Source organism: Trichoderma harzianum (assembly GCF_003025095.1).
Source record: "Trichoderma harzianum CBS 226.95 unplaced genomic scaffold M431scaffold_32, whole genome shotgun sequence".
NCBI classification, from domain to species: Eukaryota; Fungi; Ascomycota; class Sordariomycetes; order Hypocreales; family Hypocreaceae; genus Trichoderma; species Trichoderma harzianum.
Window position 1 is genome coordinate 128,018 of NW_020209280.1, and position 22,652 is coordinate 150,669.

The 22,652-nt window shown below is 45.6% G+C and overlaps 3 protein-coding genes across 3 annotated transcripts; 1 reads left to right on the plus strand and 2 right to left on the minus strand.

Moving 5' to 3' along the window:
• Positions 1-14: 14 nt before the first annotated feature.
• Positions 15-1,228, minus strand: M431DRAFT_21744 (hypothetical protein; the record flags this gene model as incomplete). Its single annotated transcript, XM_024913530.1, has 4 exons — positions 15-346; positions 459-786; positions 850-1,011; positions 1,070-1,228. The coding sequence occupies 4 exons, from the start codon at positions 1,226-1,228 to the stop codon at positions 15-17; spliced, it is 981 nt and encodes a 326-aa protein (XP_024767558.1).
• Positions 1,229-2,460: 1,232 nt separating this feature from the next.
• Positions 2,461-19,248, plus strand: M431DRAFT_101345 (hypothetical protein; the record flags this gene model as incomplete). Its single annotated transcript, XM_024911319.1, has 6 exons — positions 2,461-3,035; positions 3,183-5,662; positions 5,819-15,250; positions 15,325-16,410; positions 16,473-17,487; positions 17,553-19,248. The coding sequence occupies 6 exons, from the start codon at positions 2,461-2,463 to the stop codon at positions 19,246-19,248; spliced, it is 16,284 nt and encodes a 5,427-aa protein (XP_024767559.1).
• M431DRAFT_129369 (hypothetical protein) lies at positions 19,218-19,948 on the minus strand. Its single transcript, XM_024912401.1, has 2 exons — positions 19,869-19,948; positions 19,218-19,806 (listed from the first exon to the last, which is right to left on the minus strand). Exon 2 carries the CDS (start codon positions 19,795-19,797, stop codon positions 19,387-19,389), a length of 411 nt encoding a protein of 136 aa, XP_024767560.1. The 5' UTR covers positions 19,798-19,806; positions 19,869-19,948; the 3' UTR covers positions 19,218-19,386.
• Between the last annotated feature and the right edge of the window lie 2,704 nt (positions 19,949-22,652).

Below are 22,652 nucleotides of genomic sequence, written 5' to 3' on the forward strand. Positions count from 1 at the left end.
TCCTACGAAGAATGCTAGTATGTTCCTGAGATTCTCATATGCTGAAACTCGCCCGCTGTCATAAATGACACGTCTTTTGCTTTCGCTGTGTCGTGTAGCAATGGGCGTAAACTCGCCGCTCGATTGGGCTTCGCAAAATACGCAATGGAAAAGCGTTCGTCTACCGTATCTTGCATTGGTCCCGTCTGATCTTCCTGCGCTAACAAGCTAGGCAAGTGTACGCGATGCCGAGCGCTGCATAATCCGGTCCACATCTGCAGACAGTCTCCCACATTGAGTATACACTCGTAACGGCCTCCACTCTCGATATCAACAAATTCACCACTTCCGGACGGCAGTTCCATTTCTAGGGAAAACGTTAGCAGCTTCCTCATAAAGGCTAGCTGGGGCAAAGAAAGCGCATGGAAAGTGGGGGAGATTTGCGCCAACTGAGAAGCAAAATAGAACATAATTCTTACGCAATCCACCAACGTCGTCTTGGAACAATAATGTGATGGTGCCGAAATCAGTGTGAGCTGCAATGCGAGTCGAGTGGGAGAATTCGCCACGTGGTACCGCAGGATAATGCGTCAAGCGCAGTTCGTTTGACTGCTCGGAATGCAGTTGGCTTAGAGTCTGCCTGGGGAGCCCTAGGCCAACGGAAATGGCTTCAAGGATGGCTAGTTCGGCGCGGTAGCAGCTTGAAAAGAATGATGTGAAAGTGGGCTGAAATGCGTCGTGCACCCCGGATGGCGGCCATATGTTGCCATAAAGTGCATCTTGTGGTGATCCAATGTCATACGATTCCTAGTCGGGCGAATTGGTTATCAGCGTGTGAAATCTGTGAAAGTCCGGTGCTGGTCGGCAAACCTTCATATCCTTAAGCAGGGGCCTTGGTACAGACGTGCCGTGGTTTGAGACGGCAGAGACATTCTCAATGCCGAATGCACTGTAACCTCGGTGGGGGGTTGCTGTGGGAGGGTGGGGAGATTTCAGTTTCTGGTCCAAAGGCAGCTGGAAAAACTCTCGACTCTAGATAGCGAGCGGTTAGCGTACGCTTTGCATTTCGATGCACACGAGGTTGCTCAACTGTCTCAAAGGCTCCGTCGATATCTGATGGCGGAATGCCAATATTGGCCAATCTAGCAAAGCCAAACTGCTTCAAACTCGACACCAATTGACGGCAAAAGCCCTCCCGCTCAGCGGTATTGGTGCTATAAAAATTGGAGAAATCAAGCCGCTCGAACATGGTTTGATGTTCAACAATGAAGGACTATCAGATACCTCGCTCTTCCTGGTTGTTCAAAAATTACGGACCACAGTAATCAAATTATTCGTTGTAAGAAGTCGTATTTAACATGCTGTGGCTTCCAAGAGAGGCAATGTTACAATGACCCAAGTCGTGCCAGGGTGTCGGGACGGCTCGAGACTAAGGCTGCATATTCTTTGCTAGTACTTGCGGAGTAGGTCCACGATCTTTTGGAAACTCCACACATGCCAGGGTACGGGGAACCGATTTGAACTGCCCCAAGGGGTATCACACCGTGGCGAGGAACTATCCACCGTAAACAGGTTAAAATCCATCCTTGGGAGATAACATTGATACTGTTGCGGATGCGGGATATAAGCCAAAGGCGTCCTCAGTAGTTGCGTTTTGTGAGGCCCACAATGTCTCGTTTTTGCGTAAGTGAGATATTACCCTGTAGTTTGTAGAATACGAGTATATGAAAGTTCAGTCAAGATGAAATCTACCCGTTGGATCCACCCTTCGTAATCCAACTGGAAGGAAACCTTCCATTTAATCCTAAAATTCCCAAAACAGCCTAAAAATCAGCATAGTTTTTAACTAAGAAACGTACAGCTTTGATACATAAAATAAAAATAATAGACTAATACTAAAAAAAAAAAATTTAAAAAAAAAAGAAAAAGGTATATCAAGAAAACTTTAAAGAATAACTTATATATATATGTTTATTTCATTATAGGGGCTATAGTGGTTGCAAAGCTAATTTTATCTTATAAATATGGCTGGCTTTAGCTAAGTTTAGGGCGATTTTTGCAATCTTTTGCAATTTCCTCTATCCGGTATAGCCTAGGATCCCATATATATTAGAGTCACTAAGCTCCAGGGTACGGACCTCTCTCGGTCTGAACAATGACATTTACGTACGTTATCTTGTCCTCCACAGCCTTTGGCTTGTTTTTACTAATATTCGGAGAAGCTTGCAGGAAAAACGCACTATATGCCGTGATTGTTTCTACACAAACGGTTAAGCTGAAACTTGAATGCTTATTTTCGCCTGGGAACAGCTGCGCAGATAGCATAGAATTATTGTAGGGGCATTTCATTATACCTCCACCTCAGTCAATAACACTTCCAGTATGCAGCAACGGAAAACATAAGCCAAGTTACAAGATTTGATCATAATTGTACTTTCGAACATGTCCGAGACACAAGGCTTCGATAGCTCAGCCAAAGTCATGGCAGATGAACAAGTCGTCCCACCCAACTCTAAGAGTGATTCTGTGTCAGAGCAAGAGCTTGATCAGATATGGACTTGGAATGCTTCGATACCGCCTCCAGTGGAAGGTTGCGTTCACGATCTCATCAAGGAAATAGCTCGGAACCAGCCAGATGCCCTGGCAGTTTGCGCCTGGGATGGTGATTTCACCTATTCTCAATTGAACGACCTGGCTAACGAGGTCGCCCATCGTATTCTCGAGTTTGGCATCGAACCAAAGTCGAACGTACCGATCTTATGTCCCAAGTCACGATGGACTTGTATCGCAATGCTTGCTGTGATCAAAGCGGGATGTAGCGCGATAGCCCTTGATGGGACTCAGCCTGATACAAGATTGCGATCAATCGTCCACCAGACGAAATCTCGATTGATCGTTTCATCAGCTACATATGCTCCGAGGGCGGCTCTGTTGATGGATGTGCCAGTCCTTCAGCTTGACGACACATTACTAGAAGTTCAGGAACTCTCAAGAGTTCATTCATCTTCATTACCCTCCATCTCGCCATCCGATATTGTGTATATATCGTTCACGTCGTAAGTGGCTCTTGGCGTTTCTTGTCTTTTTAATTTCCCTTGGAAAACATGGACCTGGTACTTGTGTGAAGCAGGCTACAACGGCCCTCACTTCAAGTGTATCTCTAGCTTGTCGCATTGTATTATTGACACATGAGGATTATATAGAGGTACGACTGGGCAGCCCAAAGGTGCCTGTATTAGCCACTCGAATGTTAGAAGTGCAGTCCACTACCAAGGCAAGAAGCTTGGATTTCACCGAGGAGCGCGTGTGTTTGACTTTGCTCCCTATTCCTTCGATGTAGCGTGGAGCAACTTTTTGCATACGCTATGCGCAGGTGGCTGTCTCTGCATTGCTTCAGAGCCGGACATGGTGAATGATCTCTCGTCCGCCATAACTGCTTTCAAGGCGACCTTGATCAACATAACCCCGACTGTTCTGCGAACAATAAATCCGATACCGCCAACTATTGAGACGGTGCTTCTAAGTGGCGAAATGCCATATCGGGAAAACGTGACCGAATGGGCTGGACGCGTGAGGCTGCTTAATACCTATGGACCTACCGAATGCACTTTCAAATGCGCCTTCTCCGTCATCAATCCATCCCAGGAGGGTCGCCCAGATATCGGCACCGGAGTTGGTTTCTCTACCTGGCTTGTCGATCCTGACAACCACGACCAGCTTGCTACTATAGGATCAGTTGGGGAGCTGTACCTCGAGGGCCCATTAGTTGGTCAGGGCTACTTATCAGATCCTGAAAAGACAACAATGACATTTGTCAACGATCCCCCATGGTTACTGGCAGGAAGTAGTAACCGAGCCGGCCGGCGGGGTAGACTTTACAAGACTGGGGATCTTGTAAAATACAAGTCTGATGGCAGGCTGTTATTTATTGGCCGGAAGGATAACTCTCAGTTGAAAATACGAGGCCAAAGGGTCGAAATTGGTGATGTTGAGCATCACGTACGTGCTTGCCTTGACGACTCTCTTCCAATTATTGTCGACATTATTCAGCCCTTTGGAAGTGATGGCTTCTCTTTGGCTATGTTTGTCTCGACAAAAGATGTGGATACTGAACGCGTCAAAAAATTACTGGATGGTCTTGGAGACAGGTTACGAGATGTGTTACCAGGTTTCATGGTCCCCAGTATCTACCTCCCAATCGATGATATCCCTGTCGCCTCTACCGGAAAAGTTGATCGCCAGTCATTGCGACAAATGGGAAGCACTATGTCCTGGAAGAAGATTATTGCGCTGCAATCAACAATTCTTTCCATTAAAGAATATTGCGAGCCTGCTACGGACAAAGAGAAGCAGCTCAGTACGGTATGGGCAGAGGTCTTGGACTTGGACTCTGGCCTTATTAGCACAACAGACAACTTCCTTCGACTTGGAGGTGACTCTGTGGCCGCCATGCGTGCAGTTGCGAAAGCTCGAGAGTACAGATTGCCATTGACTGTTGCAGACCTTTTTATGAGCTTAACGCTGAGAGACCTGGCTCGGATGACTGAGAAGCAAGCAATCAGCCACGAAGCTGATGAGATCACGCCGTTTTCCATGCTGACTGGGACAAAGAACAAGACCGATATTTGCAAAGAGGCTGCAATCCTATGTGGTGTTGAAGTGGCCGAAATAGAAGATGTTTATCCTTGCACACCACTACAGCAAGGAATGCTCGCAATGACGAGCAGAAACGAGGGCGCGTCACGTCTTGGAGGCGAATCCCCGAAATTGAGGATGGACTACGTTTCGAGAACTGTTTTTGAACTACCCAAAGATATTGATATTGAGCGGTTACAGGCTGCATGGACAACCACCGTCACGAGCGCATCGATTCTTCGAACAAGAATCGCCGATCTATCTGGGGAAGGCCTGGTGCAGATTATTGTTGCCGACAGCCGTGTGCGGCAGCTGCAACAGTTTAAACATATCAACAGCTTTCTGGAGCTAGCACAGCCCATGGGTTTGGGGACTCCTTTATGTCGCGCAGGCGTGATACGAGGTGACTCCCCATATTTCGTTCTGGAAAGGCACCACGCCATATTTGATGGATGGTCCACAACACTTATTTTGGACTTCCTCGAGGCATCTTACCGACAGAATGGAAGAACATTGCAACCCCTTGAACCCTTCCAGCCATTTATCAAGTATGCCTTGGTAGCAGACAGCCCAGAAGCAGCAACGTTCTGGAAGTCTCAATTTGCTGACTCTGAGGCCACCATTTTCCCATCTCTTGGCTATGTGTCAGATGAAAAACTCGACATAAGTCATGAAGTCACAGATTTGGAGTGGCCACGAAGCGGTATTACACCATCGTCAGTAATACACTCAGCACTTGCATTGTTACTTGCCTCATATACAAATTCGAACGACGTCAAGTATGGAGCCACTGTAAGTGGCAGACAGGCCCCTGTCTCTGGAATATCTCGAATCGCTGGTCCTACAATTGCTACAATTCCGATACGAACGAAATTTGATTGGGATTCTACGGTGGAAACTCTGTTACAACAGGTCCAGCAGCATGCCATAGAGCTCTCTGTCCACGAACAGTTTGGCCTCCAGCGTATTCAGCGCGCTCAAGAAGAAAACGAAGAGGCTAGCCAATTCCAAACTCTCCTGGTTATTCAGCCAGCTACACAAGGGACAAGTCAGACAGATGGTGGCCTCTTTTCTCATGCAAAAACCCTCAAACTTGATCCCCCGAAAGACATATTCAAGCAAGGGACAAATGATACAGAGCGCAACAATATACTTCTTAAAACTAATGGAAGTGTGCATGAGACATCCCAGTTGCTTGGATTAGATACTGGAAGTGACTCTCAGCATACATCTACGTTCAGCCTTGTGTCTAAAGACGGACAGGACGACAGCATGGGCATATACAACTCATTTGGAATGCTGATAATCTGTCAGCTGGAGAATACTGGATTAAACTTGAAAATAAACTTCGATTCAGGCGCGATTCGGCAGGAGCAAGCCCAACTTTTTGCACATCAGCTGGAACACTTGATAAGACAGCTCTGCGGTGAACAAATGACAAGGTCACCATTGCGCAATATTGCCTCACGCAGCGAAGGAGATCTCAAGCAAATATTCAACTGGAACACAACCCTGCCAGAGGTAGCCGAGGGATTTATAACCGATTTAATTGACCAGCAAGCTGTAAACTCTCCAGATGCTATTGCTCTTTCGTCATGGGATAGAGAATTTAGCTACGGGGAGCTGGAAAATGCTTCAAACCGCTTAGCGTGCCGCCTGCAACAAGAAGGAGTTGGTCCCGGATCAATTGTCATATTAAGCTTCGAGAAATCTTCTTGGATGGCTGTCAGCATGATCTCTGCTCTGAAAATTGGTGCGGTCGTGCTACCGATGTCTTCACCGACATCGAACAAACGAGCGCAAGCTATAGTCCAAAGCCTACAACCAACAATTGCAATTGTGTCGAATTCTTCTGATGCGTATCCGTTCCGAGATCTCATCCCAACTTTTTCTATATCTGAGTTGGTGCAGTTTGGCGACGAAGAATGGCTTCGAGTACTTCCACCCCATGAGACACACTGCTCAGACCCGGCTCTCATATTATTCACCTCTGGCTCAACAGGAATACCCAAGGCTATTCTATGGAGCCACACAACCCTATCGAGCAACATTCAGGCGGCCAAAATTTCTTTCAATATCACAACTAGTAGCAGGGTATTCCAGTTTGCTGGATATGACTTCGACGTTAGCACAGTGGAAACACTTGCAACATTATCTGTTGGAGGTTGCTTGTGCATACCATCTGAGTCAGACAGGACCAATCGACTGACTGGAGCTATCAATGATGCCAAGGCTAATTGGCTATGTTTGACGCCTTCTGTATCCGAAACTCTGGTTCCCACAGGACTGCCCTCGTTGAAAACTCTCGTGTTTGCGGGTGAAAAACTGCAACGTAAGACTGCGTTTAGGTGGACAGAGCAGATCGATGAAGTATATAACTGGTATGGGCCGGCTGAAGCTTCAGTCGCAACTTCATGTTCAATTGACAAAAATACATGGAAAAATGGAATCATTGGCACGAGTAAATTTGGCGCGACTTGGCTTGTCGAGCCCAAAAATCCAAGTGTCCTAGCGGCAATTGGTACAATTGCGGAACTGTGCATCGAAGGGCCTCTTCTTGCGAGCTACACTGGCAAAGATAGCCATATGTTAAACGAGAAAGCTTTCTTTTTTCCGTCTTGGCTTCGTCGCGGTACCTATGAACCGACTACACAGAGTAGACAACTCTATCGAACTGGCGATCTGGTCAAGTATGACGTTGACGGAACTATTCTCTTTATCAGCCGAAAGCAGGACTCAGAAAGAAAGATAAGAGGCCAGAGAATAGACCTGAACGAAGTGGAAATTTATGCTCAAGCATTTTTGCTTGGAAAGCTTGACGTAACAATTGTAGCCGAAATCATTTCCCCATCGGGTAGCGGCAGCGATACTTTGGCTCTCTTCATTAGTCCCGTGGGCACTGAGGCTCATGAGGAAGGCGTTGCAAGTTTTGTCAAGCGAGCCCTGCCGGCTGAAGAGTTGGAACTCGACTTGTCAAACCATCTGCCATCATATATGGTACCAAGAGTCTATGTTTCTATCGAAAAAATCCCCATGAATCACTCTGGAAAGACTGATAGGAAGCGCCTGCGCCTTATCGGCAGCTCATTAACCCACCAACAATTGGCATCTATGCAGCCTTTACGCAAAGAAACACGGACGCCCTCTGGTGCTATGGAGACAACACTACAACAGATTTGGTCCGAAGTTATCGGCATTGACGCTGATGCGATATATGCTAACGACAGTTTTTTCCGCCTAGGAGGCGATTCCATTACAGCCATGCGCCTGGTAGCATCTGCACGTAAACAAGGATTTTTATTGACGGTTGCGGATATTTTCGAAGCGCCTCAACTTGAGAAAATGGCAGTAAAGATTCAGCACGATGTTAGCGCTCTCGATGTAGTGCGTCCGTTTTCACTTCTCGGAAGCGGCATTAGCGAGGCCGAGGGCCGTTCATTTGCGGCCAGACTGTGCTCAGTTTCGGAATCTCAAGTGATTGACATTTACCCTTGCACATCCTTACAGCAAGGTTTACTGGCTCTAGGAGCTAGAAAACATGGCCAATACGTTTCACGCAGTGTTTTAGGGCTGCAAGCCGAAGTTGACACTGAGCGACTTCAACAGGCGTGGTTGGCTACAGTGGAAAAGCTACCGATCTTGAGAACACGAATCATAGATATTCCTCGCCAAGGTTTGGTGCAAGTAATTCTCAAGGCATCTCCTTTACGATCTGGCCAAGATGTGGAAGCCTATGTCCGAGATGATGAACTGGAGCCGATGGGTTTGGGGACAGAACTCTGCCGCGCCGCCATCATTGGTCGCAATTTCATATTCACAATCCATCACTGTACTTATGATGGTGACTCATTGAAGATGATTCTAGATGAGATTGAGTCGCAGTACTTTGGAAAACCTGGATTGGCTGTTACACCGTTCCAAAACTTCATCAAGCACCTAAGCCAAGTAAGACATCAGGACGCATCTAACTTTTGGCAAAACCAGCTTGCAAATTTAGAACCTCGACAGTTTCCAGTTCTACCATGTTTGGACTATCAGCCACAGGCAAATGAAGATCTTGAACATTCAATTTCACTGAAATGGCCACATACTGGAACCACGCCGTCCACAATAATACGGTCATCTTGGGCAATTCTGGCTGCTCAATACACGTCATCAAGTGATGTGATGTTTGGACTGACAGTCAGTGGACGTCAAGCAGACCTTAAAGGCATAGAAAACTGTGTTGGACCAACCATATCAACAATACCTGTTGCGGTTTCGTTGAATTGGAGCGAGACCGTCGGAGAATTCCTTGAACAATTGCAACGCCAAATGATCGAAACAATTCCCTATGAGCAGTTTGGACTTCAAAATATCCAGAATCTATACAAGCATTTGGATTCTTCAATGATACAAACTCTGCTTGTGGTGCAGCCTGTAGCTGAAGGAAAGAGGCTGCATGAAGATAACCGGTTGTTCAAAGCTCGAAGCTTCTCGGCAAATCTCAGTACACAAGGCACCGATCCTTTCAATACATATGCTCTGATGATTATTTGCGAATTGGCATCTGATGGGCTGCGTTTGCGAATGAGTTTTGATAGCAACATCATTGATCAAGAGCAAATGCGTCGCATGGCGTATCAGTTTGAGACTATACTTGGACAAATATGCTCAGAAAATATGACGGCAGTTACACTTGATGAAATCCAGACAGTTAGCAATAACGACCTGGAATTTTTCTGGAGTAGAAATGCAGAGCTTCCTGACGCGACGAATACGTGCATTCACGATATCATCGCGGCAGTTGCAACAGCGCATCCAAATAAGATTGCCATAGATGCTTGGGACGGACAGTTTTCCTACCAAGAAGTTGAAGACCTTTCAACTACTATTTGCCAAAGACTGATGCAGCTGGGAACTGTAAAGGGTTCAGTTGTTGCACTTTGTTTTGAAAAATCTAAATGGGCTCCTGTCGCTCAAATTGCTGTTTTTAAAGCTGGGGCAGTTAGTTTGCTGCAATCCAGTGCCGTTCCTGAGCGTCGAATTGCCACCGTCTTTAAAAATGCCAATGTGAAGATCGCATTGGTCTCTGAGTCTCTCATCGAGATGATTTCTCGACACGCTAAAAGTTTGACGATCGAACAACTCTTGACAACGCCCCTTCAAGATGTACGCATGCCATTACCGATATTGGACATGAGCGATCCAGCTGCTATTCTTGTTTCATCTGGAAGCACAGGAGAACCAAAACAAATCCTCTGGAACCATAGAGCATTGTCAGGAAATGCCAAAGCTCACAGTGAATACCTGTCTATCGATGCATCTTCTCGAGTCTTCCAGTTTGCCTCATATGATTTCGACCTTGGCACTATCGAGGTCATGTCTGCGCTTGCCAGTTTAGGTTGCGTGTGTATACCATCAGAAGTCCAAAGAATGGATGGATTGTCAACCGCTATCAACAACTTGGGAGTCAATCATGTTAATGTTACCCCTTCGACGGCCAAGTATCTTCGCCCTGAAGATATGCCCAATCTAACAACCCTCGTATTCGCTGGTGAGAACCTCACTCGGCAGGACATCGATAGATGGAAGGGAAAAAGTCAAAAAATTATTAATTGGTACGGACCTGCTGAATGTTCTGTGGCGACTTTCTGCGCTGTTGACGACGAGACCTGGCGTAGCGGTGTTATTGGGCGGATTGATTCGAGGCATCCGACCCTCTGCTGGCTCATTGATCCGAGAAACTACAACAAGCTGGTACCTTTTGGTGCTGTTGGTGAAATTGCACTCGAAGGGCCCATGTGCGCTGAAGGCTACCTTGGAAATCAGACGAAAACAGACCTTGCATTCTGTAGAGATCCAAGGTTCCTGGAATTGGGGCAAGGAGTGGGTAAATCCGGTAGACCAGGCCGCATTTATCGTACTGGCGATCTGGCTAGATATGATACGAACGGCGATTTAATCTTTTTGGGTAGAAAAGACTTTCAACTCAAAATCCGAGGTCAGCTTGTTGCCCCGCAAGAGGTAGAGCATTCTATACGGCAATGCCTTGTGGGTGGAGACGAAGTTCAAGTGGTGGTAGATGCTGTCGTGCCTAAACATAGTGGCAACCTTACTCTTGTTGCATTTGTCAACTTGGCTACTCAAGATGCAGTGGAGAGTCTAATAGCAGGATTGAACGAAAAGCTTAGAACTGTTCTACCCCGATATGCCATTCCATCTTACTACATACCCATTCCATCCATTCCGACGACGCAAACAGGAAAGAGAGATCGAGCTCGATTACTGGAAATTGGGTCTGACTTCAACCCCCCACGTCAAGAATCTGAAGGAAAGAAGCTACAACCATCGACTACTACCGAGATCAAACTGAGAGAACTGTGGTCTCTTGTCCTTGGGATAGATCCTTCTGAGATCTCGGCAAACGATAGCTTTCTGAGAATGGGGGATTCTATACAGGCGATGCGATTGGTTGGACTAGCACGACAGCAGAATTTACGTCTATCAGTGGCTGAGATCTTCCAGCATCCTATATTGCTAGATATGGCAAAACAACTTCGGCATATGGACGAGGAGAAAGATGCGGTTTCCATCGGCCCATATACGCTGCTTCATTCAACGCAGCCGGTAGAGCTTCTACGTCAACAGGCAGCATCCATGTGTGACATTGCCTATGATGACGTTGAAGACTTATTTCCTTGCACGCCGTTGCAAGAAGGACTATTAGCCCTGACTATAAAACGTGAAGGCGATTACACCGGTCGCAATATTTTGAAGATCAACCCATCGGTCGATATCGCGCGATTTAGAAGAGCGTGGGAGAAGGTGGTTTCTACGTTGCCTATCCTGCGAACACGGATTGTGGATCTTCCAGAGCAAGGCTTATTGCAAGTCGTTATCCGCGAACACAGCTATTGGATTGAGGCGGATGATATCAACGAGTATCTCACAAGGGAGAGACAACTAAATATGGGACTTGGGTCCCCCCTCATGCGATATGGGCTCGTTTCGAAAAGTCCTAGCCAAGAACGAGCGCGTTCAGGCGACAGCGAGAAGGAATGTTCCTCTTCGCTCTATTTTGTATTGACTATGCACCATTCCATCTACGATGGCCTAACCACGCCATTAATATTCGAAATGTTGGAAAATTTCTACAACGGCAAAACACCATTAACGCACTCTAATCTCCAGTCATTTGTCAAATATATGGGAAACATAGACAGAAAGGCTCAAATTAACTTCTGGAAAGCTCAGTTCAAGGATTTGGAGGCTGTACAATTCCCTACCCTACCATCCCCAACATATCAACCACAGACGAATTCCATTTTAGAGCGGTCTATTAGAGATATCACTTGGCGGACGGACAATATCACTCCGTCGACAGTGATACGCTCCGCATTCGCACTACTATGCTCGCAGTATTCCAATTCAACGGATGTTGTATTTGGGACAGTGGTAGATGGGCGCAAGGCTTCAGTTGAAGGTATTGAGAGACTAGTAGGCCCTACCATTGCTACTGTGCCAATCAGAACCAAAATCCCCAAAGAAATAACTGTCGCGAAACTCCTCAATGCAATGCAGCATCAAGCGACCGATATGATTCCATACGAACAAATGGGGCTATCGGCAATACGCTTGATCAGCGATGAAGCGCAACAAGCGTGTCAATTCCAAGCGTTTTTAGTCATCCAACCGCAGGAGCAAAATACGAAGGAAAATGATCTTTTTAATTCGGCATCTACACAGGTCGACTCTGAGGTTGAATCTCGTCGTTACCATGGGTTTAACTCATATGCATTCTCCTTGATTTCTACTTTAGTTGAGAATGAACTAAAATTGGAATTCTGCTTCGATTCGACTGTTATCGAGAATGAAGCGGTCCAACGAATGGCAACAACCTTTGACCAATTGCTGAGAAATCTTTGTTCGCATGGTCTAGACGATTCATCTGTTGAAGATATCACTATGGCAAGTGATCAGGACCTCAACGAGATTTGGAAATGGAACTCTGATCAACCGGAGAGCATTGAACGATGTATCCATCATCTTGTTGGAGAGGTTGCCCAAATCCAACCTGATGCTTTAGCAATTTCTGCTTGGGATGGAGACTTGAGCTACAAGCTCTTGGATCGCTTAGCTAACGCAGTTGCCTACAAGTTGGTTGAAATCGGTGTTAAGCGGAATATGATCATTCCAATTTGTTCTGAGAAGTCAAAATTTGCCATCATAGCGTTTCTTGGTGTTATTAAGGCGGGAGGCGCCGCCCTTCTATTGGATCCCACTCTACCCACCTTACGGCTCAAGTCAATCATCGACCAAGTCAATCCATTGTTGATTCTGACCTCTGCCTTACAAGAATCACTGAGCTCTACTTGGAGCACAAGAACCTTGGTCGTGAGCGACAGTTCAGACTTTATTCAATCTTCCATGGTCAAGGAAGCAGGCCGTGCTACTAAAGAGTTGCCATATGTTGACCCTTCTGATCTATTGTACGCAATTTTTACAAGTGGAAGTACAGGAACGCCCAAAGGCTGTCTCATGCAGCACCGAAACTTTAGCAGCGCGGTATTACATCAACGAAGCGTTCTAAAGCTCCATAATCGCTCACGAATGTATGATTTCTCATCCTATGCGTTCGATGCATCTTACTGGAGCGCCTTTCATGTTCTCACTGCCGGGGGCACTCTATGTATCCCAAGTGATGCAGAAAGAAAGAATGATCTGACGGAGAGCATTCGGAGGTTTTGCGCCACAGACATCTTTCTCACTCCTTCTACGGCACGTCTAATAGACTCTTCACTAACACCGACGTTGCGCAATGTTCATCTTGGTGGCGAAGAGGTTACAAAGGACGACGTTGCTCGGTGGTTGCCGTATGCAAACACTTTTGTATCTTACGGACCAGCTGAATGCTCTGCGGGAACACTATACTATAACGTGCCAAATATAATGCCATCGCGACTAGCTATAGGCAAGCCCGTAGGCGTCTCTGCTTGGGTTGTGGATCCTGAAAACAGTGACCGCTTATTACCGATCGAGTCTGTGGGAGAACTGTGTTTGGAGGGAGCATTGGTTGGCAAAGGCTATCTGGAAGACAAAGAAAATACACAACGATCATTTATTGAAAATCCACGATGGCTACTAAATGGTAGTCCTGACGGTTCTATACCCGGACGGAGAGGTCGACTTTACAAAACAGGAGATCTCGTAAAATACAACTCCATTGACGGAACATTCATATTCGTTGGAAGAAAAGATACGCAAGTTAAGCTCCGAGGACAAAGAATCGAGCTCTCTGAAGTTGAGCACCATGTCCGAAGCTGTTTGCTTTCAAGGCTGGAAGTTCAGACAGCAGTCGCAGAGATTATTACTCCAAAGATTACGGGAAGATCAGCGCTAGTTGTATTTCTCCAGCTTCAAAAGACTAATGACGTCAACATACGAGATGTTATGGATGATGTTGAGTACGAGTTGCGTCAACGACTTCCATCTTACATGATCCCGACAGCCTTTATACCGCTGGAAAATATTCCCCTTGGGATGAGTGGTAAAACGGATCGGAAACATCTGCGCCAGTTGGGGAGCTGTATTACCCTAGAACAATTAGCCGGCCCAGGGAATTCCTCAGATGGCAAATCACAGCTAACCCAGTCGGAATCTCATCTTCAACAACTGTGGGTGGCTGTTCTAGAAGTTCCAGCGGACAAAATTGGAAAAAACGGTAGTTTTTTGAGACTTGGGGGAGATTCGATATCGGCTATGAGGTTAACCGCTGTGGCTCATAGTCAGGGAGTCAATCTAACAGTGCAAAACATCTTGGGGGCAGCGCGGTTGTCTGAAATGGCAAAACTTATGACATACTTTGAATCAGAGAGCCCTGAGGCGAGCGATAACGTGATTTCACCGTTTTCGTTACTCAAAAATCCAGGCTCAAAAGACCAAGCTTTTGGATACATATCGAGACAGTGTGGAGTCGACATTTCACAGATCGAGGACATATTTCCTTGTACCGGAGTACAAAAGTCTCTTCTCTCAATGACGGCAAAATCCGAAAACTCATATACAGCCAGATTTTCTTTGCGGCTACGCGATGATGTCGACATAGAGCGTCTCCGGAATGCTTGGGAAAGAGTGAGTCGGGCTGTAGCACCTATTCTGCGCTACAGAATAGTCGACGTTCCATCGGAAGGCCTTGTTCAAGTGCAGATAAAGGAGTCTATCGATTGGAAAACCTATGGAAGTGTTGAGGCATATCTTGAGCAAGATCAAAGGGAATCAATGGGGTTGAACAAACGCCTTACTCGACTCGCAATTATCCAAGGCCCCAGTGTTCAAGGGCGGCTTTGTCTCATCACTCAGCATCATGCGATTTATGATGGTTACTCATTGAATCTACTTTTGGCAGAAGTAACAAGAGTATACGCCGGTAATGTAGGCGAGGGTCTCATTGCTCCCTTTCAACAGTTCATCCAGCACATCATGAAGGTTGATCAGGATGAAGCAAGAAAATTCTGGAGTAATGAATTTTCAGAGTTGGAGGCGATCCCATTTCCAGCCCTGCCGCATCAAAACCATCAACCTAAAGCCGACAGCACTGTTCGACGTCATCTAAAAGAGATTAACTGGCAGAACACAGACGCCACGGCTTCAACAAGTAAGTGCTCAACGACGGAGCCATCAGTACTCATGACATTGGTTACTGTATTTACTAATTTGGGTATCTCACAGTTATTAGAACAGCTTGGTCGATTCTCACAGCTCGCTACATGGATTCGAACGATGTGATTTTTGGAGCAATGGTCACTGGACGACAAGCGCCTTTAGTTGGCCTCGATCGCATGATCGCCCCTCTTATTAATGCCGTCCCTGTGAGAGTCAAAATAGACCCAAAAGCGACCGTGGATAGGTTGCTACAAAATGTTCAAGCACAAGCAATTGCAATGATTCCCTATGAGCAGACCGAATTGCTCGATATTCGACGAATCAACACAGATGCAGAGAGTGCAAGTCGATTCAACACCTTATTAGTTGTACAGCCTCCAAGCCAAACTGAATATGCGGATGGAGGCAGTAGTCCATTCCAGCATCAACCTGAGGTGGTTTCTACTCAGGACGGTCTTGACGACTTTAATCCAAATGCGGTTATGATGATGTGCCAGTTGGCCAAGCCCAACGATCTCGAGCTGGAAATTAGCTTCGACTCCAACATCATTGATTCGGCTCAAATGGAGCGCATCGCCAATCAGTTTGAGCACGTTTTGCGCCAGATTTGCAACTCGACTACTCAAGCGGTAGAAGATATCGATCTACTCAGTCCACAAGACATTAAGGAACTCTGGGATTGGAATGGCTCAGTGCCCACCGCAGTCCAAGAGTGTGTGCACGATATAATTGGGAACACAATGAAAAGACAGCCCCAAGCAATGGCAGTATGTTCTTGGGATGGAAGCTTGACATATGCTGAGCTAGATGATCTGTCATATCGTCTGGCTTCTCACTTGGTCGCTCTAGGTGTTCAGCCTGGAAGTATAGTTCCTCTCTGCTTCGAAAAATCAGTGTGGTATCCTGTTGCTGCTCTTGGCGCAATGCGGGCTGGAGGGACATGCATCGCCATGGACTCGACTCAACCAGAATCGAGACTGAGATCAATTGTCCAACAGGTAAACCCTAAACTGATTCTGTCTTCTGTTAACAATGAAGCGTTGGCAAGCCGCCTCTCCGATACTGCTGTGGTCGGTATTGACCGTAGCCGCATTCCAGAAGCTCCCACGGACTTCATGCTGCCCAAGATTAGCCCTTCGGACCTATTATACGGTACGTCCCATTCGATTCTATCTTCATTTGACAAGTCATTATGCTGACGTTAGTACACTGAGTAGTTGTATTCACAAGCGGATCCACAGGCGTGCCTAAAGGTATATTGACGACACATGAAAACTTTGCATCAGCAGCTACCCACCAAATGGATATCCTGCATATACATGAAGGAACCCGTGTCTTTGACTTTGTATCATACAGTTTTGATGTTTCCTGGTCCAACCACTTACAGACATTGATATGTGGAGGTTGTCTATGTATCCCATCAGAGTGGGAGCGCAAAAACGACATCGCCGGCGCGTTCAATAGGATGAAGTGTGATTATGTGTATTTTACGCCTTCGGTTGCCCGATCCCAGGACCCATCCTCGATGCCTGGCATCAGGACTTTGGCAATGGGCGGCGAGCCCATTCAGGCATCTGAGATCTCTCGCTGGACTCAGGCGGAAACTGTTATAGGAATTTATGGGCCAGCCGAATGCGCTCAAGCACTATCCTTTGCATACCTGGACTCCAAAACACGGAACAATCACGTCGGAAATCCGTTTGGTGCAAGGACTTGGCTCGTACAACCAGGTCGCCCAGACCGCCTTGCCGCTATCGGCACCGTTGGAGAGCTCATGATTGAAGGGCCAACCGTTAGCAAAGGATATTTTGGCGATACAAATAAGACGAAAGCAGCCTATATTCAGGATCCGACGTGGCTCCTGCTAGGCGCCGGGGAACATCCAGGGCGTCACGGTACACTTTACAAGACCGGCGATCTCCTACGCTACAACTCGGATGGATCCATGGACTTTTTGGGGCGGAAAGACGGTCTAATTAAGCTTCGAGGTCAACGGATTGAGCTGGCGGAAGTGGAACATCATGTGCGCTCCTGTATAGGCGATCACAGCTTGTGCGATGGCATCGCCGCGGAGATTATTGTGCCACAAAATAGCACCAACCCAATTCTCGCCGTTTTCTTGAGCCTTTGTAAAGAAAATACAATCCAACTCAAGGAAGTTGTACAGTTAAAACTCAGACGAGTCATGGAAGGGTTGGAAGAGAAGCTATGGGATCGTGTTCCGCAGTAGTAAGTAATTTTTTTTGGCTATCTAATATGAGTGTATGGGAAATTGCTGACTTTATTCCGTATAGTATGGTCCCTGGAGCATATATACTTGTAGAAAAGATTCCCATGACAACCACAAACAAAACAGATCGGCGGTCTCTACGAGAACTTGGAAGTAGGCGAACCCTAGAGCAGCTCGTGGAACTACAATCTCATGGGAAACCGCGAACCGTGCCATCCACTCTGATGGAAAAAAGGCTTCAGACCTTGTGGTCTTCTGTTCTTCGGATCAATGCTGAAAGTATTGGTGCTGAGAGTAGCTTTCTCCGCGTTGGCGGAGAGTCAATTACCGCTATGCGACTAGTCTCAGCAGCGCGGGAGCAAAACTTATCGCTGACTGTTGCAGACATTTTCAAATCACCGCGTTTGTCTGAATTGGCATTATTGGTCAAAGAAGTCAATGCCGATGAATATTCCCATTTGGCAACGCCATTCTCCTTTTTGGGATCTGATGACGCGCAAGGCTTCCTGAAGGAATTTGTAAAGCCTGCTCTAGATGTTGATCTCGAAGCTGTCAGGGACGTGATTCCCGCAACAGATTTTCAAGAACGCTCAATATTAGATGCACTTCAGGATCCGCCGAACAGATATCCTCACTGGATTTTTGATCTGCCTGCTGATGTGGATTTCCCAAAGCTTGAGCGCGCTTGCTTTGACCTAGTGAATCATTTCGACATTCTGCACACTGTCTTCATCCGAGCTAATGGTCGTTTTTGGCAAGTTTTATTATCGAACTTCAAGCCAACATACGATCATGTAGATGCAGACAACCAGGACATGGCCTTGTTTATAGATTCAATCTGCGGGGAAGATCTCAAAAGACCTCGACAATTGGGTCGTTCATTCGTTCGTTTCATCAGCGTCAAACACGCCTCAGGAAAGCATAAGTTTGTATTCAGAATCTCGCATGCTCAATTTGACGGCTTCAGCTGGGGATTGGTTCTTCAAACTTTGTCGACTCTCTATAATCAGCAACGGCTATTGCCATCTTCATCTTTTGCCCAATTCATTTCCTTCAATGAGAGGAAGAAGAGAGAAAGCAAGTCTTACTGGGCTTCAAGGCTTCATGGATCATTATATCCAGCATGGAGTTTGAGCGACTCAACAAATGACACATACGCCACAGATGACAGATTGACAATCAAGAAGACAATTCCAATGCTAAACACTCGGAGCATTGGAGGGTTTACGCCTGCGGTGATATTCCATGCTGCGTGCGCAATCGCCCTTTCTCGTCAATTTAATCAACAGGATGTGGTGTTTGGTCGCCTTGTGACCGGCCGTTCAATGCTGCCAAGTCATCTCCAAAACGTTGTGGGCCCCTGCATGACAGAGGTCCCGATCCGAGTGGGTATAACTACAAACAGCACTCTCGCCGAAGTTGCTTCGCAGCTACAAAGCCAATTCATTGAAGATTCGTCACATGAAGCTGCGGGGATGGTCGAGATTATAAGAAACTGCACAGACTGGCCACAAAATATAACGGATTTCGGCTGGCGAACATCCTTCCAGCAGGAAGAGGAAACTGAGTTTCCATTCTTGGGGTCACCTAGCACTGTTTCATTTTATGAACGACCCTTACTTCCTCGCAATCGTCCTGAGATATACGCCACGCCCCGAGAAGGAAGCCTTGATCTCGAATTTGAAGGGAATCGGAAACTTACATCCGAAAGTACAGTGATAAAACTTTTAGCAGAGCTTCAATCTATATTAGGGGTGTAGGGATAGCTATACATATAATAATAATAATACTATTCTATCGTACTATTCCATATTGAGTTATGAGATAACACAGAAAAGAGTGCGACAAGGGATAGAACAATGAGCATTCCGCAACGATACAGAGCAAAAAGGAACCATCTAGTCCTCGGATTCACCGTCGTCTGCTGACTTGCTCGGAACACAGCATGTCACTCCGCGCCTTTCCAAATCTTCGTTATATGCTTGAATTTTGGCTCTATCCTCTTCTGTAAACTTCCTGGGAATATTCTCCTCATCGGGGTGGAACATATCCCAATGGGATATGTTGCGGCCGTCGGCGGTGAGCAATCTCTCGGGCATCGGTCGACCATCGTAATATTCTCTGCTCTGGGTTGGGTTGAGGCCAACTGCATCAAGAATATTCCGTTCGTTGTCAAAAGTGCGAAGCACACCATCGTAGCCCAATGAACTTATGCCATGTCCGTCTGGATCTTTCTTCATCGATCTTTGTATGTCGCGCAGAGACATGTTGTCGCCCACAGGCTGTCGGTCTGCGACGGTTTGGGGCATGATCGGGTCCTATATTTGGATCATTGAATAGTTAGCATACAGACAAATGAGAGAGTTCGAGGAGTACTTGCTGACAATTTGTCCGCCTATCGCCAGCGAGTTGATGCAAGTAATGAAGGCGCGGACTCGTGAAGATTTCGAGGGGTATGGTATGTCCTTTCTTAATATATATGTCCAGGAAAAGGCAACGATGTGACGACCAACAAGCAAAGTCGATTGTTTGGGCCAGGGTCATGCGCACCCCATTTGGATGACATTAGGCACCAGGATGACTCAGTAGGAAGAGAACTCTGCCAAGACTAAGGAGAGATGTGCAGCACACATAGAGAGCTGCACAGCGCATTCATGAGGCGTGCAGTACAACTCAGAAAGATGACAGCACTTGACGAAGGATCAAAGATGAAGGATGAAGGATGAAGGATGAAGGATGAAGGATGAAGGATGAAGGAGTATATGATTCAGATAGTTCCATTGAACAGACAGCCTTTAATTTCATACTTCAGCGACCAATCTAAATATTATTCTCTCCAATCACTTGAACTAGTCACTCAATTGACGAGAGTGGTATCTCTCTTTAGAGATACGGTAACCTCAGAGAGAGAACGATATTCGACAGTTGTGATATTGCGTGAGCTTTACCTACTTCCCAGAACAGTAATGTTGAAGCCCTGTTCTTTAGTTGATCCCAGGGGCGGAATCATGACATTATCCTGCCAAAGTGACGGTTAAATATAACCATAAATCACAGGAATCGTTAATCGTTATACTATTTTATGCCAGACGTAGCCACTCCAACCAACATACAGTTGCTTTGACAGGGATTGTTGCGCCGCTCTGCAAAGACACAGCCACTCTGACCAACATGTAGTTACTTTGGTAGGGATTGTTATACTGTTTTGTGCGAGACATAGTCACTTTAACCAACCTTACTTTACTAAAACGCTACCTTCAGTGTTGGCCCTTTCTTATACGCAAGCTGAGTGGGGCAGTACAACTGCACGGGACCCTTAGTCAGCAAAAGCCCGCTGTAAGATCGCTATAATAACCGCTGTAATAACCGCCATTGTAGCGCGGGAGCAATCTAGTCCGGAACGACCGTAGGGAGTGAAGGTGTTACTAGATTGTCGACTAGAGCGGTCTCTCAACCGGAATCCTCATCTGCAGCGGTAAGTTTTAGACCTAATAATATCATAGATGTGTGTAGCCAAATAAATTAGATGCTATTTATCCTCATCTACAGCGTGTATCTTTGTTGTTATAGCGGGCTTTTGCTAACTAAGGGTCCGTGCAGTTGTACGGCCCCGTGCGCCTACCGGGCGCCAATATCTATCTACGGAGGCACCGATCAAAAGAGATGTCCTGAGGGTATAAGCAACCTAGCTGTATTAGGCCTAGCAGCCGGGATCCTTGCTAGTGTTAGGTATTAAAAAAACCGGCCCAATGAGGCTAACGCTACCTATTTCAATAGGCTTTTTAAAGTTATAGCTGCTATTGTAATTTAAATTAATTAAAAAATAAACTACGAAAGGATCAATAAGGTTATTAGAGCTGCTATTCTAGTCCTAAAGGTTATAATAGACTGGTCTTTAATAGAGATATTAGCTATTTTAGGTCCTTTAATCTGTTAGATTAATTAAATTTACAGCTGGGCTATTAAGGCTGGCTTTAATCTATTAGCCCGGCTGTTATAGATAATTAATACTTTTATATTAGTGTCAGAGAACTGGGCACAAAGAGGAGAGTGATAAAGTCAAAGACGGGAATAATCTGTATTCTAGCCACTTACTAGCAGCTAGGTATCTAATAATAACTGTATTTATCTCTGAACCTTCTAAAACAAAGAGGGAATCCTCTTCTTTTATAGACTTTTTTCAAGCCACAAGGCTATAGCTTAAACTTTGACGCTTCTTTACATTGTGAAAGCTTCTAGGCACCTGATAATTAGACTGGCTAAAGACTAGAAGATTGAAAAAATAGACTGATGAAGTAAAATAAGCTATTATAGTAAAGGTCCATTGTAATCATTATAGCTAGGAAAAGTTATATATTATTATAGTTAGAGAAATGGCTAAAGAAGGTTATTTAGTATTAGCTATAATAGTCTAAAGGGTACTAAAGGAAGCTAGGTTTTAGAAGACTAAGCTAATTAAAAAGCCTAGTTTAATAAATATAATAAAGAAAGCCTGGTTTAACTAGTACCTAGCCTATAAGTATTAGACCTTAGAAGACTAGAAGAAGGTTATTTAGTTTAATAAAACAGCTATTATATTACTATACTACTGCAGTAGCTATTATATTTAGCATTAGGCTAATAAAAGGTTTATTTAAAGCTGTATTTAAAAGTGTTAAAAGGGGTTATTTAAGTTTATATTCTAAGGTTATTATTTATATAATTAAAAAAGGCTTTATTATTACTAAAAGCCTAAGATTACTTAAGAAAGGAAGGAAGTTTTAAAGGAAATTAAAGAATTAAATTAGTAGCTTAAAGGTTTAATGAAAAAAAGTAGAAATTTATAAGTAGTATAAGATATTTATAGATTTAATAAAACTAGACCCTAGGTAGTGTCAGAGCCCATCTAAAGAGGGCGCGGTCGCGCAACGGCCGCGCACCGGCCACGTTACGGGGGCGCGAGCTAAGGGTTGCGAAGCCCTTAGCTTAGCAACAACACTATAAAAGACCTAAAATCTAGGGAAGGAGTTAAGGAAGGCAGAGATAAATACAGTCACTTCGCTACCCTAAGCTTGCGTATTCGCTGTGTAGCTACCTGTGATCATCCCTTATCCCTCTTCACTCTCTTCCACGAACCCGGCTTCTGACAGGTTTATCTCTCTACCCATAAAGGGCGAAGGGACCG

Bases quoted from the DNA above. Each gene is read 5' to 3' on its own strand.
- M431DRAFT_129369 (XM_024912401.1), bottom strand. From the start codon at position 19,797: ATGCCCCAAACCGTCGCAGACCGACAGCCTGTGGGCGACAACATGTCT.